This window comes from Lissotriton helveticus, chromosome 3_1, assembly GCF_964261635.1.
Source record: "Lissotriton helveticus chromosome 3_1, aLisHel1.1, whole genome shotgun sequence".
NCBI classification, from domain to species: domain Eukaryota; kingdom Metazoa; phylum Chordata; class Amphibia; order Caudata; family Salamandridae; genus Lissotriton; species Lissotriton helveticus.
Window position 1 is genome coordinate 1,757,314,502 of NC_136061.1, and position 18,646 is coordinate 1,757,333,147.

General features: G+C 44.0%; 1 protein-coding gene across 1 annotated transcript in view; it reads right to left on the reverse strand.

The window, feature by feature from the left end:
* Positions 1 to 18,646, reverse strand: part of LOC144823769 (membrane-bound glycerophospholipid O-acyltransferase 2-like) — a 212,235-nt gene that overhangs the window by 103,112 nt on the left and 90,477 nt on the right. Inside the window, exon 3 of the mRNA XM_078682581.1 lies at positions 2,824 to 2,901. Coding sequence (XP_078538707.1) covers positions 2,824 to 2,901 — 78 coding nt within the window. The remainder of the gene's footprint in view (positions 1 to 2,823; positions 2,902 to 18,646) is intronic.

The following is an 18,646-nucleotide window of genomic DNA, read 5'->3' on the forward strand; positions in this document are numbered from 1 at the left end:
CCCCTGCCTCCTGCCCTATTCAAAATGTTAAAAACAACTATTCTACCGCTATGGGCTGAAATTGTAAATGCCTCTCTAAGACAAGGCGTCATTCTGGACTGCCTTAAAATAGGGCAGGTCACACCTATACTAAAAAAAGCTGATGCCACCCCATCTGATCTTAACAACTATCGCCCTATATCCAACATCCCCACATTGGCGAAACTGTTAGAGAAATGTGTACAAATTCGATTATGCAACCATATTGAGAATTACAACCCGTAGACAGTCATCAATCTGGCTTCCGCCAAGGTCACAGCACAGAATTTGCACTCACTCACATTATGGACGACATACTAAAAATGCATGACTGCAACGAGTCATGCCTAATAATACTTCTTGACTTATCCTCCACCTTCGATACGGTCAAGCATGACAACCTTTTGTCCCTATTGGAATGAAGGATGGTCCTCTCGGACACAGTTTTGCAATGGTTCTCCTGCTTCCTAAATAACAGAACACAAAGAATCAAGATGAAGAACTCACTATCGCAACCCTCCGTGGTCACCCTGGGTGGTCCTCAGGGATCAGCCTTATCACCCATTCTTTTCAACCTACTAATGGAACCGTTGGCGAACGCACTGAAATCAGCAAACATTCTATATCACCTGTATGCGGACGACACCCAACTGTATTTGAAAATCTCCACTCCAGAAGACTTCATTTTCCTCAATGCTATTCTACTGAACACGCAAAGTTTGCTCACTAACAACCACCTCATGCTCAATACCAAAAAAAACGGAATTCATTCTCATCTCTCCACCGAATCACACACCTAAGACTGACCTATGGTTAAAACACTTACCCTCCTTTGACCGTGCTCCCCTCATTCTTGACTCAGCAAAATCCCTAGGAATCCCCATAGACAAACACCTGAATATGCAGTCGCACATCTTTAATGCCACCAAGGAAGCTAATTACAAGTTGAGTATACTAAGGAAACTAAAAACTCTTCTTCCCTCATGCCGGCCTAAAAATGGCAGTGCAAGCCCTAGTGCTACCAAGACTAGACTATGGAAGCACCACTATTTGCGGTCTCCCCAAATACAAGCTGGCTCCACTGAGGGCATCACTTAATGCTGCGGCTAGACTGATATCAGGAATAAAAAGAAATAGCCACATCCTTCCGACCCTGAAAGCCCGGAACTGGCTGCCTTATGAGGCAAGAATACACCTAAAGGTTGCCTGCATGACCCATAAAGCACTACATAACAATACAACCAGTTACTTAGCTCTAAAGCTAGAAAGGTCGGGAGGTTGCAGACAACTTTGTAGAGCGAGTACTTTACTTCTGAAACCACAATCCTTCCATAAGAAGAGAACTGGTTGCAGAGCTTTCTCAGGGATTGCACCAAAGATTTGGAACTCCTTACCTCCTGTGGTGCGTGGAATCTCTTCCTTTACCGCATTCAAAAAAGAAGTAAAAATACTACTAATGAACAAATTCACTTCCTAAGTCTTAATTCTAGGCTGACACAGAGTCACTTAATCGTGCCGCATATCATTGCCTACCTCTGATGGAATGAATGAGATTATTATATGTATGATTATTACCGCAGCCACTTAATGCTCAATAACTGTATTTAGTGTAAAGCTTAGTTGGCTTCGGATCTACTATATTATCCATATACTTCACACCCATGGTGAATCGAAGGAGTATATTGTATGTATGTTTATTAGCACAACCACCTAATTCTCAATAACCGTATATTGTGCAATGTCCTGCTGATTCCGGGCCACCTATGTGTGTCATCTATGTATTATACATTTCTTTTGTACATGACACGTTTCAAATGCTTGTATACTACATCATCTGCTTATGTTTTATACTGTAAAGCGCTCTGATACCCTCTTGGGTCATGTTCGCGCTATATAAAACTTTATAAATAAATAAATAAATAAATAAACTGTTGCATGGCTAAACACGTATATGGTCCCAAAGGCGAGACCTGTTGGCTATACAAATGCTTGTTCTAGATTGAGACAGTCATAAACCACGAAAAAAACAAAAAAAACGTAAGTAAATCATGGTCGAATAAAATACTGCCTGCTAAAATAGTTTTCATTTACTTTCTTTAGAATTACTCCCAATTTTCTCTGAATTTCGCAACTTCTGCTCTGCGCTTTCCTTGCAATACAGACGTTGTCCAGTTCATTATCACGACTGACCATATCACGAATGGCCACACGATGGCACTGTCGACCTATAATGTTCTTATTGAAGGTAACACTTGTTAATTGCAATCTCAGGTTCAGTTTTTACAATTCACAAACTAAATCGACACCGTGCCTCCGCTCCCTCGCAGGTAATTCCAAGGCCGCACAGTCTTGGTGGCACCTTATGCCTATTTGCCCCACCACCCTAAACATCCTGTCTTTTCATCTCACTTTTGCAAGCTATTTTTCATGCCGCTTTTCTTCATGTTTCATTGTTTTGTGTATTTCTTTTACTCCTTCTTTCGCCATTTTCTGCCATTCTTTCTTGCTCCAGGTCAAATTCTCATGGTGAAAAATAAGTATCGACCCCAAAATAAGTGCCGGTGCCAACCACCTGCAAACACCAGCTCATAGTACTAATTGCGGAAATTAAATAAATCAATACTTTTTCCCTTTGTGAAATGGAATATTCGAAAACGGGAGAGGGTTAAATAAGCATGAAAGACATATTCCACCGTTAAAAGGGAACTTTGTGACACGGACTGGAAAGTAATGGAACTGAACAAGACAATCTCTTCCCCTCGGCCCCTCCCTCCCATAACCCTTCACCCCCTCAGGCCGACTCACATGTGCACATGCTTCCGGTCAGCAGTGAGCAGGATTCCATAGCAAAGGAGCACGTCGCCCACCAGCAGAGCCGTGTACCTGCAGCAGAGAGAGAGGGAGAGAGATGAATTAGCGTTGTTCCTCACTCATAACCAGAGGTCGAAGTGGGGAGGATCTACTGAGAACAGCGTTCCTGAGCTCTTTTGTGTGTACAACAACAGTTCCCATTATTTCAATTTAAAAAACACAGATCTCCCAGAATGGCACTCAGGGCCACAGATCCCGTAGGTTTTAATATTATTCAACAGCTGCTCATCAGCCCTTACCAGGAGCCGAAGGCGGACAAAAATCTTGGGGGCATATTATTAAGCAACATCGTTAACATTATCATCGCTTTAGCGGCAGAAAACTGCCGCTAAAGTGGCGATAATGGGCTTGATAATACGCCCATGTGAATTCCCATAGAAGCCCATGTTCTGGTGTGAACATGGGCTTCTATGGGCATTCTCTACGGCATATTATCAAGCCCATTATCGCTGCTTTAGCAGCAATTTTCTGCCGCTAAAGCGGCGATAATGTTAAGACCGTGCTTGATAATATGCCCCGCAGTGTTTTAAGGGTCTAATGCTGAGATTCATTCTACTGAGCCCTTGCTTCCTTCACATTGTCTGTCCATCTTAAAACATGCGCAGAGACCCGAGTGTCAAGGTAGGCATTGGTTCTAGGGTGAACCTATGGTTGTTCATTCTTAGGTCAAGGTGGCAAGAAAGCCAGGGGCTAGGAGGTGTTGGGGATGGCAGCCTCCCTGAGGTGCGAGTGCTGTGCATGAGGCCTCGGGCTCTAGGCACAGGTGATGGCTCACCGGTTAGTAATATGTTCATTGGCGCACCATGAAGAGCGGTTCTTCCAAGCCACAGGGAGGCAGCAGCGGCACCAGACGAGGAGGAGGGTAAATAAGGAAGTCTGAGGGGTTAAACGAGCAGGGACACGGATATTAGTCCATGAAGAGATAAAACATGAAGCGGTGCTGGTGCCAGACGCAGACGGGTACATCTATGCGCAAGATGTTGAGAACGAGTTCATTCAGAGCTGAGGGATGTTCACGGGCAGCGGGAGATAGGGTAGTAGGGCCTGCGGGCTCACTCTCAGTGGAGGGCGCCCCTAGACCCGCAATCCACCTGTGCAGGGTTTAAGAGTTTTATGGCTAATTGTTGTGGCTTGGACACAGTGCTTTAAATGGAAAAAAATAAGTGCAGCTACTCATTAAAATGAGCTAGAGGTGTGGCAAGTGGGCAGGGTTAGGGGGCGGGGCTGCGGGAAGATATAATTATACATAATGACTTCTGTACCAGTTGCAGCACATACCAAAACACATGAGACATGTGTTTATGCCAACAAAACAGATTAACTCATTACACAAAATGAAAGCCAAACAGTGATATGTTAAACTTTTCTTGTTTTGTAATATTTTCTATTTCTTAATGCCATCCTGTTATTTGTTGTTGTTTGGCACAATACTATAAATTCTCAAGCGTGCACACACACATGCTAACGCGGGATTTCTGGCCTATTGCTGTTAATCCAGATCCCAATTCAGGTCGACTAAATCGTTGGTACCTGTCATTGAGTAAAAGGCAATCCACTACTAGGTTAATCAAGGAAGAACTTACGCCACTCTAAAGAACCACTTACCACTGGAAAAGGTTTAAAAGTTTATTATAAAACCAAAGCTATCTGGAGATACAGACATCTCAAAATGAGGTTCAAAAGATAAACAGGTGTCAAGATAAACATAAAATCTCTAAATGCTCGTAGTCGACAGAATAGAATTACCAAGATCAGCTCAAAGGTCATTAAAGTTGCGAGAATAGCTACGAGTTGAAACTTTAGAGTCATTTACAGAAAGGAAAATACAGGTTAGGCTGTCCCTACACTAGACTAAGTGACATCCCTACTTAACAAGATCTTTACCTAAAAAGGTGTCTGCCGTGGTGACTTCCAAAGAAGATCACACACTTCCCTTAGTCTTTGTCTCAAAGTCGAAGTCTTGCAGTTCCCTATCTGCCTACCCATCCGCTCTCTTAGGTTCCTCAGATCGTCTGCTCTAACTCCACCCAGGGGTGCTGTCCCTAATACAAAATCACTTTTCCAATAGGAACGCCCCTGGAGACGCCTCTCACGTGGTGCTGGTTCTGGCGGCAATTTCCATGCTGGTACTCCTCGGGACCCTTCGTTAAAGTTGACCTTGCTTCCCAGGCTTCTCTCCGGCAAGACGGTACCCCCTAGAAATTCCTGAAGACTCCTACAGGCCTGTGCCTGGCTCTCTTGAACAAAAGTCTATTCATCACTTTCCTGATAAAACCCCCTCGCACCTGCAAAAGACACTTTCTCTGTGGGCCCCAAATTCCGGCCTCCACCATATCTTGAAGTCGTAAACCATGTAACAGGATTCACAGTTAGTGTCTAGCACGACTTTTCTCTAACTAGCACATACAGATCAAAGAAGCAACTTTATCTATTTAGGCCTACTAAATTACATGAAACGGGCCTCTACACTAAGCACATTTAATTTCTTTGTTTAAACAGTATTCTAACTAACACACATTACTATAATGTAACACATCTATTTAAAACATTTCAATTCTATGATTAATAATACTTTGCAGTAAAATGACATTAGAATCCAAGTTACTTAAAAGTGTAGCAGGATCTTTCGTTTCTTGTGAAATGCCATGTGGCCTACACATTTCCATGGTTTGCAGAATTACATTTCTTTTTCACACAGCCACATAACCTGAGACTCTAACATCATCCTAACATTTCTACAAATCTCTACATTAGTTTTTCACACTGATATATGTATCCCTATTCTAATTAAACACTCATATATATATCTTCACTCTATAGGTTTGACACTCTTGTGTATTCTATTCTAAACTAATACAACGTGCTTGTAAATATGGTGCACTTCTACATTTTTTTCAGATTTGTGCTCTCTCAATCCCCCCTTTGATGACTTCCAGTAGTCATCATCATCACAACACCCTCTCTAAGGTATAGAATATCAAACTGAAGTCGTTGCAATATTCCCTCGTTTCATCTCCTCTAGAGCCCTCAGACTCCGGTACTGATTCTCCTGCATCGCAGCTAATCTCCTCCCCTGCTCTCGCATGGATCTCTGCAACCTGTTTGCTCTATACCATTTGTACAGTCTCACCAACCCCCACAAAGCGATTACACAAATCACTATTATAATGATAGGTTTCAATATGTACCAAATGATATTCTTTCCCAGGTTGGCAAACCAACCTCCAACTTTACCCATTCCTTGACCTACTTTTTCCCATACTGTTACCTTTGTCAAATCCTCTATTTCATGGTGTATTTCAGTAATGTTTCGAATGTACTTTTCTAGAGGTTTTGAATTGTCTGGAATGTAAGTGCAACATTCCTGGACCTTCAAATCCTTACAGACTCCTCCCTCTTTGGCCAACAGAACGTCTAGAGCAAGTTGGTTCTGAAGAACCATTGCCCTTATCGATTGCATCTCTCCCTCCACCAGCATTAAAGATCTAGCAGTACTGGCGGATAGTCTATCTACAACTGTTGCCAATCATCTTATCTTAACATCATTTAGTGCTATCCCCAAAATAGGAAACATAGCACCAAATACATCTCCAACTACCTCCTCAGCGCTTACGTCCCTTCTTCTTCTAGTTTTTTTCCCTCTCTTTTTGGTTTCTAAGTCCTCAGCATGGTATATTTTGGGAAAGACAATTGCTAAGTAACATGATCCATACCAATTATCTGGTAGTTTTACGTATGCATTTCTCCCACAGACAAAATATACATTTGGGATCACCTGCATTTCTTTCAAGAAATCTTTAGAGTAATACTCCAGTTGGAAAGCATGTTCACAACTGACTTCTCCCACAAACACATTCTCATAACATGTTTGACTTCTGTGTATACACAGCTTTCCCCTTTTCTCTCGGTCTAAAGCTATTGGACCATTGCTACCCTTTCTTTGGTGTGCCCTTTCTTCCTCGGTCCAATCTGTTTTCCACTGTCCTGAAGATTTTAAAATCCTTTGTCTCCTGTATCGATCATCCACCTGCCCTATAAACTTTTTCTCAATTTCTGACACTTTACAAGTCAAATTATTTCTTCGGGCATGTGAAGTATCTAATGTCCTCCATGGAAGGAAACATTTCTGTAACCTGTCTTCACTCTTGTAATAATCCCATTTATTGAGGTGCTTATAATTTGGCACCTCTGGCAATATCGAATCAAAGTTGGAGAAGTAATACTCAAACCCCTCACGTTCATAAAATATGCTCAGCAACAAACTACATGAGATTCCATAGGTCAATGGAAGATGATGATACCTGATGCCTTCATCTACAGAGGCTGGCAACTGCATGCAGACATAGCAGTTCTTCGCCTCCATGACATCAATGTATTCTAAAGCAATTTGGCATAAGCATTTGATTTAAAATTCCCCTGTGATTCGTCTGCATGTAATCTCTTAATCTCAGCATCTAACAAAGCTTTCTCTTTCGCTGTGTTTTCCCCCTGTTTGCCAGCCGTAGGAGGCTTCTGTGTTGATACACTCTTTGCTTCCTTTTCTGTTTTCACATCATTTTCATGTCCCACTACATATGATACAGTAACCACTAAAACTATAAGAGAAATCACTACCACTAAAAGTGTGCCTATTATGCATTTTGCCCTGCGGTTCGGGTTGCCAGCCTCCATGATCTCAAGACAGTGTAGCTCTGGTTTTTCTTTCGCAGTACAAAGTCTCTTTTCTTTGCTTCTTCAATCTTTCGAACCACACCTGGAAGCTGAAAATCCCCTCCGCAAAACAGTCTCTGAGTTCTGTAGCAATAGACAACCTTAGTCCTTCTCCATCCTCTAAAATGGAAATCCCTAATTTCTTCTTCTTCTTCTTGACGTTAGGTTATCTCTCAATCTGTATTTACAAAGTTCTTTGCAAAGTCTTTAGTAATCCGAAATTATGCGTGTTCCAACAACTCCCACCACTTGCTCGAATATTTCCAAACGAAGAAGGATTCCCTCAAGTATTGGACACCTTGAACAGCAACACGGAAATTCAACTGTGTTTAGGATCAATTCTCTTGTTCCGCTCAGAAGAGGAGGATAGACGATGTTGAGTGTCAGCAGCCCTTCGACCTCCACTCCTGGTATCAGCAACTCTACTTCCACGGTTATAATTGGGTCAGTTCTGGTCAGGGTCACTTTCCTCACCCTCCCAGTTCTGCGTGCTTCGGACATCTGTAGCGAGGTAGGTCCACTCAGGAGTAGCGTATCTTCTGCAAGGCACTCGCACCCTCCTTGATCTTCTCGGACCTTCCTGTTCTTGTCCTTGTGCACTTTCTTCTGGATCTGAGTCTTCGGATATAGGAGCAAGAGTTTCCTCTCGAGCTGGCTTCAAGCTTGGCCTCCTTTTTCTTTCAGGCCAGGTAGCTGCTCCACGCCTTGTTCTCCTATTTCTTGTCCGTTCACTCGGTTCTTGATCACTCTGAACTTGTTCTGTCTCTGAGTTGTTTTCACAGCAGCTTTCTCCTTCTGTGGCAACTTCAGTTTCACTGCCGTTCTGTCTTTCTTCTTCTTCTGGATCTGTGACACTCCCAACTTCTTCAGACACCCCCACAGCTTGACTGATCCCCTCTTGTGATTCTTCCTCCACAACTGGATTTTCGTCTGTGAGAGGAGCTGTTTCTTCAAGGGGTGCTGGAACTCTTCGAGTATGGGAAGCGTGGATCCAATTTGGCAGCCCTCCGCACTTCACGGCAGTGTTCGTCGTTAAGATGATCTGGTAAGGTCCTTTCCAGCGCACGTCTAAGCAGTTCTTCCGGACGTGCTTCTTCACCACTATCCAGTCACCTGGACACAGGTCGTGGCATTGATCTCTTGAAGATGGAACTTCTGCGGCCTGTACCTGAAGAGACACAGAATGAATGGCGTCAGACAACCCCTTGCAATAATCCAGGATCAGGTCATCTGTAATGTTCAACAATGCGGTTGTTGGGACAGTTGGAAGTCTCATTGCCCTCCCCATCAGCACCTCGTGTGGAGAGAGACCTGTCCTCCTGTCGGGTGTGCTACGCATGCTCATAAGGACCAAAGGAAGAGCATCAGGCCAACTTAAGGAAGTTGATGAACATACTTTAGCAATTCGACATTTCAGCGTCCCATTTATCTGCTCCACGATACCTGAAGCCTCTGGTCGATAGCTACAATGCAATTTCTGATCAATGTTCAATGCAGAGCAAAGCATCTTCACAACTTCGCTGTTAAAATGTGTTCCTCTGTCCGATTCCAGAGAGGCAGGCACCCCGAAGCGCGGTATCAACTCTCTAAGCAACAACTTTGCTACTGTGAGTGTATCGCACCTGCGTGTAGGGTATGCTTCAACCCATCTGGAAAATATGCATACTACCACCAGAACATACCTAAGGCGGTTGACTTTTGGCATTTCAATAAAATCCAATTGCATTCTGTTGAAGGGCCCCCCAGACCTCCCAATGTGACTCAGTGTAACTGGTGTTCTTTTCCCTATATTCAACTGCTGACAAGTAACGCATCGCTTACACACTGCTTCTGCTGCAATCCTAAATTTTGGGCAATACCAAGTCTGCCTGAACACCCTCAGCATGGCATCTCTTCCCAAATGCACTGGACCATGTATCTGTCGTGCCATTGGACTCGCTAACTCCTCGGGTAACACTGCCCTTCCATCTGCTGAAACCCAAAAGTCCATTTCGCTTCTCACACAACCTGCTGTTTCCCATGCCTGCTTCTCAGATTCAGGTGCATTGTCTTGCATTTGTTTCAAATCTTCCCAAGTATCAACAGTTTCTAACATCATGCTTAGTTCTGTCCTTTCCTGAGCCCCACCTACTTCCACCTCCGTGAAAGAATAACCATGCTCCGCACAATAGCGGGCAACTTCGTCTGCATATCTATTTCCCTGTGACACAAAATCTGTATTTTTCGTATGAGCTACACATTTCACAACCGCAATTGCGGCAGGACCCTGTAATGCTTCTAACAGCAGTCGTACAAATTCTCCGTTTCTGATTGGCGAACCAGAGGAGGTCATGTAACCCCTCTGAGACCACAATTGCCCGAAATCATGAACTACACCGAAACCATATTGGCTATCAGTATATATGGTGACTCTAATTTTATTACCTGCTGTACAGGCACGTGTCAATGCAATGATTTCTGCTACCTGAGCGGAGTGTACTCCTTCCAAGCAAGCGGCTTCCACAACTCCAGTAATGGTGCAAACAGCGTAAGCTGCTCTCAACCGACCAGTCTCTTAAACATGAACCATCAACAAAGAAAATTTCATCGGGATCAGTCAGTGGCTCATCCACAATATCTGGTCTGGGCTTCGTGCATAGTTCAGTCACATTAAGGCAATCGTGATCTTCACAGTCTTCGCTTTCTATGTCATTAGGAAGTGGCATCAGAGTAGCAGGATTCAAGACAGAGCACCTCTTAAGGGTCACGTTCTCTGCAGCAAGAATAACTTGCTCATAGCGCGTAAGCCTACTGTTAGTCAAGTGCTGGGTCTTGGTCCTGGTCATTAACAGTTCCACAGAATGAGGTACATACACCACTAACTGGTGTCCCATCACAATGCTTTCACAACGCTCAATGCTGACACCTGTTGCAGCAACGGATTTGAGACAGCCGGGCAACGCTGCGGCTACTGGATCTAAGGTAGCCGAAAAGTAAGCAACTGGTCTACGGGCATTTCCATGGACTTGCACTAAAACTGACAAAGCACAGCCCTCCCTTTCGCAGCAATAGAGGGAAAATGGCTTCTCATAATCCGGCATCCCCAGAGCCGGAGCACGACACAAGTCATCTCTCAGCTGTAGGAACGCCATCAAGCACTCATTGTCCCATGGTACCGGATCACTCACCTCCTTGTGCGTCAGTTTCTGTAAGGGTTTTGCTTTCAGTGAAAAATTAGCTATCGGCAATAACCAACCATTCCTAGAAACATCCTGACTTCTCTCTGTGTTGTAGGCGAGTTCATCTTCATGATTGCCTCTATTCTATCTGGTGACACCTTGCGCTTTCCCTTCTCTATCCGATGCCCCAAGTACTGTACTTCTGTCAGACAGTACTGCAATTTGCTCGGGGACACCTTGTGTCCATTTTCAGCTAAATGATTCAGCAAGGCGATGGTGTCTTCCTTGCAAGCTTCTTCTGTTCCTGACGCAACAAGTAGGTCGTCTATGTACTGGACCAGAACCGAGTTCTGGGGCAGTAGCAGACTTTCAAGATTTTTCTTCAACAGCTGATTGAAAATTGATGGGCTATCTGTAAATCCTTGGGGGATTCGACACCATGTTAAAACGCGATTCTCCATTTTAAAAGCGAAGAGATAATGGCTCTCTTCATCTAATGGGATTGAAAAGAAGGCCTGACAAAGATCTATCACTGTGAACCACTCAGCTTGGAATGGTATCTGAAACAGTATCACTGATGGATTCGGTACCACTGGACAACATGAAACAACAATGTTATCAATTTTTCAAAGATCCTGTACTATTCTAAATTTCCCACTAGGTTTCTGCAAACCCATAATCGGGGAGTTGCATGGACTTCCCACGATTTCCTTCAGTATTCCCTGTTGAATCATAGAGTCGATCACAGGTTTTATTCCTGCAATCGTCTCTTGGGACAGCTTGTACTGTGGCGTTCTGGGATAATCGACATTTGGTTTCACTATGATCTTTACTGGCTCTACCCCTTTGACCAATCCTATCTCTTCTCCTGTAAAATCCCATACTTTGGATGATACTGCCTCGCGTAGGTCCCAAGGAAGGTCCTCCACAGTCAGAGTAGGATACAGTTCTATGCATGTTCTTGAGTTCACAATTTTGAAGGTAGCGTCATCATCTGTCGTCTCTACCTCTACTCCCTGAGGTGTGCAGTATATGGTACAGTTCAATTTGCACAATAAGTCCCTTCCTAACAGACACACAGGGCTAGAATCACACACCACAAACTGATGTTTATTCATGTAGTTTCCGATTTTCACTGACACTGGTTCCGTCAAAGGGCTAGTCATTCTCTTGTTTGCGACTCCTACCACCTGAATTGTTTCCCCCGACATTGGTAGATCCGGAACCACTGCTGATCTCAAAGTTGATCGAGTAGCTCCCGTATCCACCAAGAATATTGTAGGACACCCTGCCACTTCAGCCTCAACAAACGGTCCTCTTTGATCCACTTCCAGAACTGCCCCGAGGGTACAGTCCTCTTCTTTGCTTACACGTTGTCCCGTCAAGGGATCAACGTAGTAACACTCTTCTTTACCTGTGAACAAAGGCATTTGTCTATAGACCTTTCCTCCAGTCGTAATCTTTGGTGGCTGAGGGAACTGAGCTCGTGGAGCCGAAGTCCCCCCTTTGGCCACATTACTTTTTGTCACTGTCACCCTTTGAACTGGGACCTCCTGAACTTCCTCCTCTACTTCTATCTCTCCATTTTCAGGGTTATAGGGACACTCGCGTCTCCAATGCCCCACCTGGTGACACTGATGACACTTTGTCGTTTTCTTCAACGTAGCAAGGTCTATTCTAGGTCTCGGGTTTTCCTCGCTGTCTCTATTCTGTCCGTTTGGTTTTCGTCCCATTGTCCCTGTTCCCAGTTGGCGCTGTCCACCCTTTCCAGCTGACTGCATCTGTACTACCATCAATTTTTCCTTTAATTTCTTTGCTTTGGACTCTATCTCATCACTACAGTATCTTGCGTATCTTAAAATCTCATCCAATGGTTTATTTTGCCAACAAATTAAATGCTGCTGAATCATCAGACAAATATCAGGTCTCAACCCCAAAACAAACTTTGATACAAATTGTCCTATATCCTTGGGGTCCATTACATCTAGTCCACTGTATTGTTTGAATGCTTTCAGCAATCGCTCATATGGACTGTCTCCTTTGGTTCTTGTCTTGTTCGGTCTATTTTTACCCAATCAATGTCTTGTGGCGGCACCTTTTCCTTCAGCCATGTCATTACCCTATCGTATTTCAACATTACAATTTCAGACGATCCATTTGTAGCAGCATTCCTTTCTGGTTCTACCGTTGGCCACTCGACACTAGTCTTGCATGCTGTCCACAAATCTCCTGGCACCACAATGTCAAACAAGGTGTTCAAGTCAATCCACAATACCTTTGAGATTTTCACAAACCTTTCTAACTGCTTGTACCACTCAACCGGATTGTCCCTTAACTTCGGAAATGAGTTGGTAAATGCAGCCAAATCTCCTCTACTCCAGGGCACATGTACATAGTTCCCATTCGATATTTCTCTCAAAGGAAATGCCTCCATCTGCATTACCCTTCCTTCCGGAGACATCACACTCATGCTCCTTCTGACCGTACCCCTTTTGGACCACCTCTCTTCCCATTTGTCCAGATCTCTCCACGCTCTTATTCCTGTTATCAGCTCCCTTATGTGTGTTTTTAATCCTGTAGTTCTCTTCTCATCTAAGTCTTGGTCTGAATACTGCAACCTATGGTTACTCTGTAATGTCTTTGTTCTGGACAAATCTACCATATACTTCTCTGCCAGTTCAGACAGTTTCTCATGAATTGCTCTTGCCTTTCGGGTAATATCCTTTGCTATAAACAGTAACTCATCTTGTTCGTACAAGTCAATCCTTTCTAAGGCTAACGTCCCATCTATTATCTCGTCCAGATCATTTTTTAAACTAGTGACATCGAGTCTTTTGGCCTTTACTGCAGCTTTCAGTATGCTAGCTCTAGGGGATCCATTCACATCTCTCCCATCCCAGCTCCAAGTCCTACGTCTAGGCTCAGGCGAGTTATGGGGAGTCCTCCCATGTTCCCATCTCTCCAGGTCCCATGCAGTTCCATCCTCTCTGGGTGTATGGTGAAACACTTTCCCATTTCTCATAATCCCACAAGTCCCATCCTGCATGGTTTCCCTAGATACATGGTAAGACATTCCGTTATTCCCCCTTTCTTCGTCATTTGCCGGTGGTCTCTGATCTCTCGACCCATGGCAAGATCCTTCACTGTTCCCCATGCTCCCACGACTCCAGTGCTGTACATTATCATTAGGTGCATGGTGAGTACATCTAAACCTATCCCTGTATTCTTGTGTCCTTCGGTCTCCCTCACTGGTAATGAGACGAGATGTTTCCCCACACTCCATACTTCTGCCTCTTTGCTCCTGCTCATTTCCTCTGTCTGTATGACGTATGACTCCTCTACTCTCCTGACTTTTACCGTCCCACTCCTGACTGCTTGCGCTAGCCCCGCAGTGAGACAATGTTCCATCGCCTCGACTTCCCCACTCAGCCCCTGTTCTTGACCTGTGGGCTGGTGCTTCTGTGGACACATCCCATTCTCTCAAGTCGGCCCTCAGCTCCTTAAAGGACTTCGGCCGTGGTCCCCTCAGGTCCATCGGTCCTCTCTGACCCCCCTGTTCTTCTGCGGGACCCACTGCTGAATCAAATGGGGTGCTCCACGTCACTGGTCCTGGCAATTGCCTCCAGGCATTTGTCATGTTATTTCTCCTTTCCATTTCAACTCTTTCTCTGTCTAACCGCATCTGTTCTTCCTCTCTGTCTCTCTCGGGGTTGTAAATCGATACTATAGGACCTATGGTAACGGGTACTTGTAGAGCGTCTGGCAACCCGTAAGACTCAACCTTCTCAGTGATTGGCGTCTTCTGTACCACAAATCTTCCGACTACACTCTGTACTGTACTAGGTTGAGGTGTTTCCTCACCTTTGTTAGGTGTCCACTCCGATATAGGGAGTGGTCTATACCCCTCTATGGCGGCCCCACCTCCCCTTGGGAGTTCGTTACTTTCTGTCTCCCCAACGTTCGGAGGCGGTCTATCTATTAGCAGTCTGTTTATCAAGTTGTCCTCCGACTCGCTCTCCTCATCCTCTTCCATGAGCCTCTTTTCTCCTGTCACCTCTCTCACTGGGTAGAACTTATCCACCTCAATAGCCTGTACCCTCCATCTCTTGGCGTCCGCATCCCATTGGGCATCTCGCACTGCCCTTACTGATCGCTTCAACCTTTCTTGGCGCCTGTTCAGATTTCTGTCGTGTGCCGCCCTAATCCACGCATTAATGGCCTCAAACTGTGTTGGTCTAGGCGAAGGATTCAATGAGGACATAATTGCTTTCAGCCGATGCAAAGCCTCTAACCTAAACGTTCCATACTTAGGAAACGTCAGTTCCTCATTCCCTTCCGAAATCTTGCTCCATTCACTAATCCATAGTATAGTATGCAAGCCAACATTCGTTGCCATATAGTAAGCTGGTGTACCCTCTGGCGGTGCCTCTTCCCCGTAATAAGAGTCCCTTCTTTTTCTCTTAAAAATCCCTCTCAAACATTTAAAACACTTCATGTTCAAAACCTACAGAATTTCTATTTTCTCCGCGTTTGTTTACTTCCTAATGACAATCCACCAATCCCAGCACGGTTCTCGCTAACTGCCCTATCACAACGCGGCTTTTCACTGACGTCACACCAACCGCCCTATCACAGCACGGCTTCTCACTAACCGGCCTATCTCAGCGCGGCTCTCGCTGACATCACTCGTCCCCCTTCGCAGCAGTTCCCCTCCTTACTCAGCTCGTCTCCACGGTCATGCATGCGTCCCATTCATACTCTGAAAAATGATTACTTCCGTCCAAGCGATCACTTTTCTTGACTGTACGTCCACAGTCTAACTGTAATTGTCACCTTACCCGACGAAATGTCTTTTCTTGTACGTCCAGACAATCGCCTTCTCTGATAGGTTACTTACACACAGTAACTTTCGACCAGCGTCCGTTACTCACACACTCACTCTTACACTCCCCCTATCTCGGTCCTGCGGCGGTCAATGGTACCTCATGACCTCCTTACTCTGGTCGACAATTACTCTGGATGTTCGATACACCCGAACCACTTAAGCTCTACCCCGAACTTAAGATTTTACCAGGTTGCGCGCGCTCACAACCTTCTCACAATCACACTACAGGCATTCAACTCCGCATGACATTACAATACAAATACAACACAAAACACCGCAATCTGTCCACGCATGACCCTTTTTATACTCACTCTCGTCCGATACTGCTGCTTTTCTCTCGCACCGTCAGCACCTTCTTCGGCAGGCCACCTCTCGATCTCTAGGGACCTTGGGGTAAACTAACCTAGTCTAGATCACCTTCCTCAAGAAGGTAACCATCCTCACTCTGCTACCAACTGCTAACGCGGGATTTCTGGCCTATTGCTGTTAATCCAGATCCCAATTCAGGTCGACTAAATCGTTGGTACCTGTCATTGAGTAAAAGGCAATCCACTACTAGGTTAATCAAGGAAGAACTTACGCCACTCTAAAGAACCACTTACCACTGGAAAAGGTTTAAAAGTTTATTATAAAACCAAAGCTATCTGGAGATACAGACATCTCAAAATGAGGTTCAAAAGATAAACAGGTGTCAAGATAAACATAAAATCTCTAAATGCTCGTAGTCGACAGAATAGAATTACCAAGATCAGCTCAAAGGTCATTAAAGTTGCGAGAATAGCTACGAGTTGCAACTTTAGAGTCATTTACAGAAAGGAAAATACAGGTTAGGCTGTCCCTACACTAGACTAAGTGACATCCCTACTTAACAAGATCTTTACCTAAAAAGGTGTCAGCCGTGGTGACTTCCAAAGAAGATCACACACTTCCCTTAGTCTTTGTCTCAAAGTCGAAGTCTTGCAGTTCCCTATCTGCCTACCCATCCGCTCTCTTAGGTTCCTCAGATCGTCTGCTCTAACTCCACCCAGGGGTGCTGTCCCTAATACAAAATCACTTTTCCAATAGGAACGCCCCTGGAGACGCCTCTCACGTGGTGCTGGTTCTGGCGGCAATTTCCATGCTGGTACTCCTCAGGACCCTTCGTTAAAGTTGACCTTGCTTCCCAGGCTTCTCTCCGGCAAGACGCTACCCCCTAGAAATTCCTGAAGACTCCTACAGGCCTGTGCCTGGCTCTCTTGAACAAAAGTCTATTCATCACTTTCCTGATAAAACCCCCTCGCACCTGCAAAAGACACTTTCTCTGTGGGCCTCCACCATATCTTGAAGTCGTAAACCATGTAACAGGATTCACAGTTAGTGTCTAGCACGACTTTTCTCTAACGAGCACATACAGATCAAAGAAGCAACTTTATCTATTTAGGCCTACTAAATTACATGAAACGGGCCTCTACACTAAGCACATTTAATTTCTTTGTTTAAACAGTATTCTAACTAACACACATTACTATAATGTAACACATCTATTTAAAACATTTCAATTCTATGATTAATAATACTTTGCAGTAAAATGACATTAGAATCCAAGTTACTTAAAAGTGTAGCAGCATCTTTCGTTTCTTGTGAAATGCCATGTGGCCTACACATTTCCATGGTTTGCAGAATTACATTTCTTTTTCACACAGCCACATAACCTGAGACTCTAACATCATCCTAACATTTCTACAAATCTCTACATTAGTTTTTCACACTGATATATGTATCCCTATTCTAATTAAACACTCATATATATATATCTTCACTCTATAGGTTTGACACTCTTGTGTATTCTATTCTAAACTAATACAACGTGCTTGTAAATATGGTGCACTTCTACATTTTTTTCAGATTTGTGCTCTCTCACACACACAAAAAGAAACAAGCACACATGTGCACAAAAGCATTCCACACAGTCCCCTTAAAAAATCTCCTGAGAGTGTCCTGATTCTCTCCCTCTTTCTCTCACAGAAGAACAGGCAAACACAAGCAAACAAGCTCACAGCCATATGCAAACACTCACACAAAGTCTCAGGTAGGATTAAAGCCATTTTAAACTCCTTATCTCACATGGCTTTCTTAATAGTTGCTGTCAGCCTGCTGCCTCCATACCTGCGTTTGCACAAATCCACACAATAGTGTGAATGTGATTAACAGAACAGGGCCGAAATGGGGTCTCCACTGTCAAACACAATGTGATGTTGAACATGGGGATATCAGGCAAAAAAGCCCACCCTGAATAGTTCAGCCGCAGCTCAGCTCAGGAGTACAGTGGGCCTTGGCTGTCAGATAGGTTCCAATGCTGAAACCCTAGTGCCCACCAGCAGTTGCAGCCAATCCGCCTATCTTTCATGCATACCAGTACTCTCCTCACAGTAGAGAAGTACAGTACTTATAGTGATAAAAATGAGAAGTGCCGGTAGTCAGTACCTGTAAGAACTGGCCCAATTAACACACTGCCACTGCCCTTTTCGCTACATCCAGGCTCTTCTTGTCTCTTGCTGGTTCCATATTCTTTACATCCACATGTCTGCTCCACTTGCCTCTCAGCTTTACCCAGCCTCTAACCTTCTCTTGCTATTTCTGTCTCACTTACTCCCACTTCTGCCTTACTCTCTCCACAAGTCTTTTACATTTTCTTACTTTTTTTCTCTACTTGCCTCTAGCTCTCCCCTCCATGCTGTAGTCATCCCCCAAGTTTGCCACCTGGCCACCATTTTGTTCTGCTATATTTCATTATTATATATATATATATTCACACACACACACATATATATATATACATTCACAAACATATATATATATTCACATATATAACTATATATATATATATATATATATATATATATATATATATATATATATATATATATATATATATGTTAACAACAAATGTACCAGATTTTTGATGTTATACAAATGTGTGTTAAAATACAATTTCTAAGCCCATTTATGATTTCAGAACTCATCA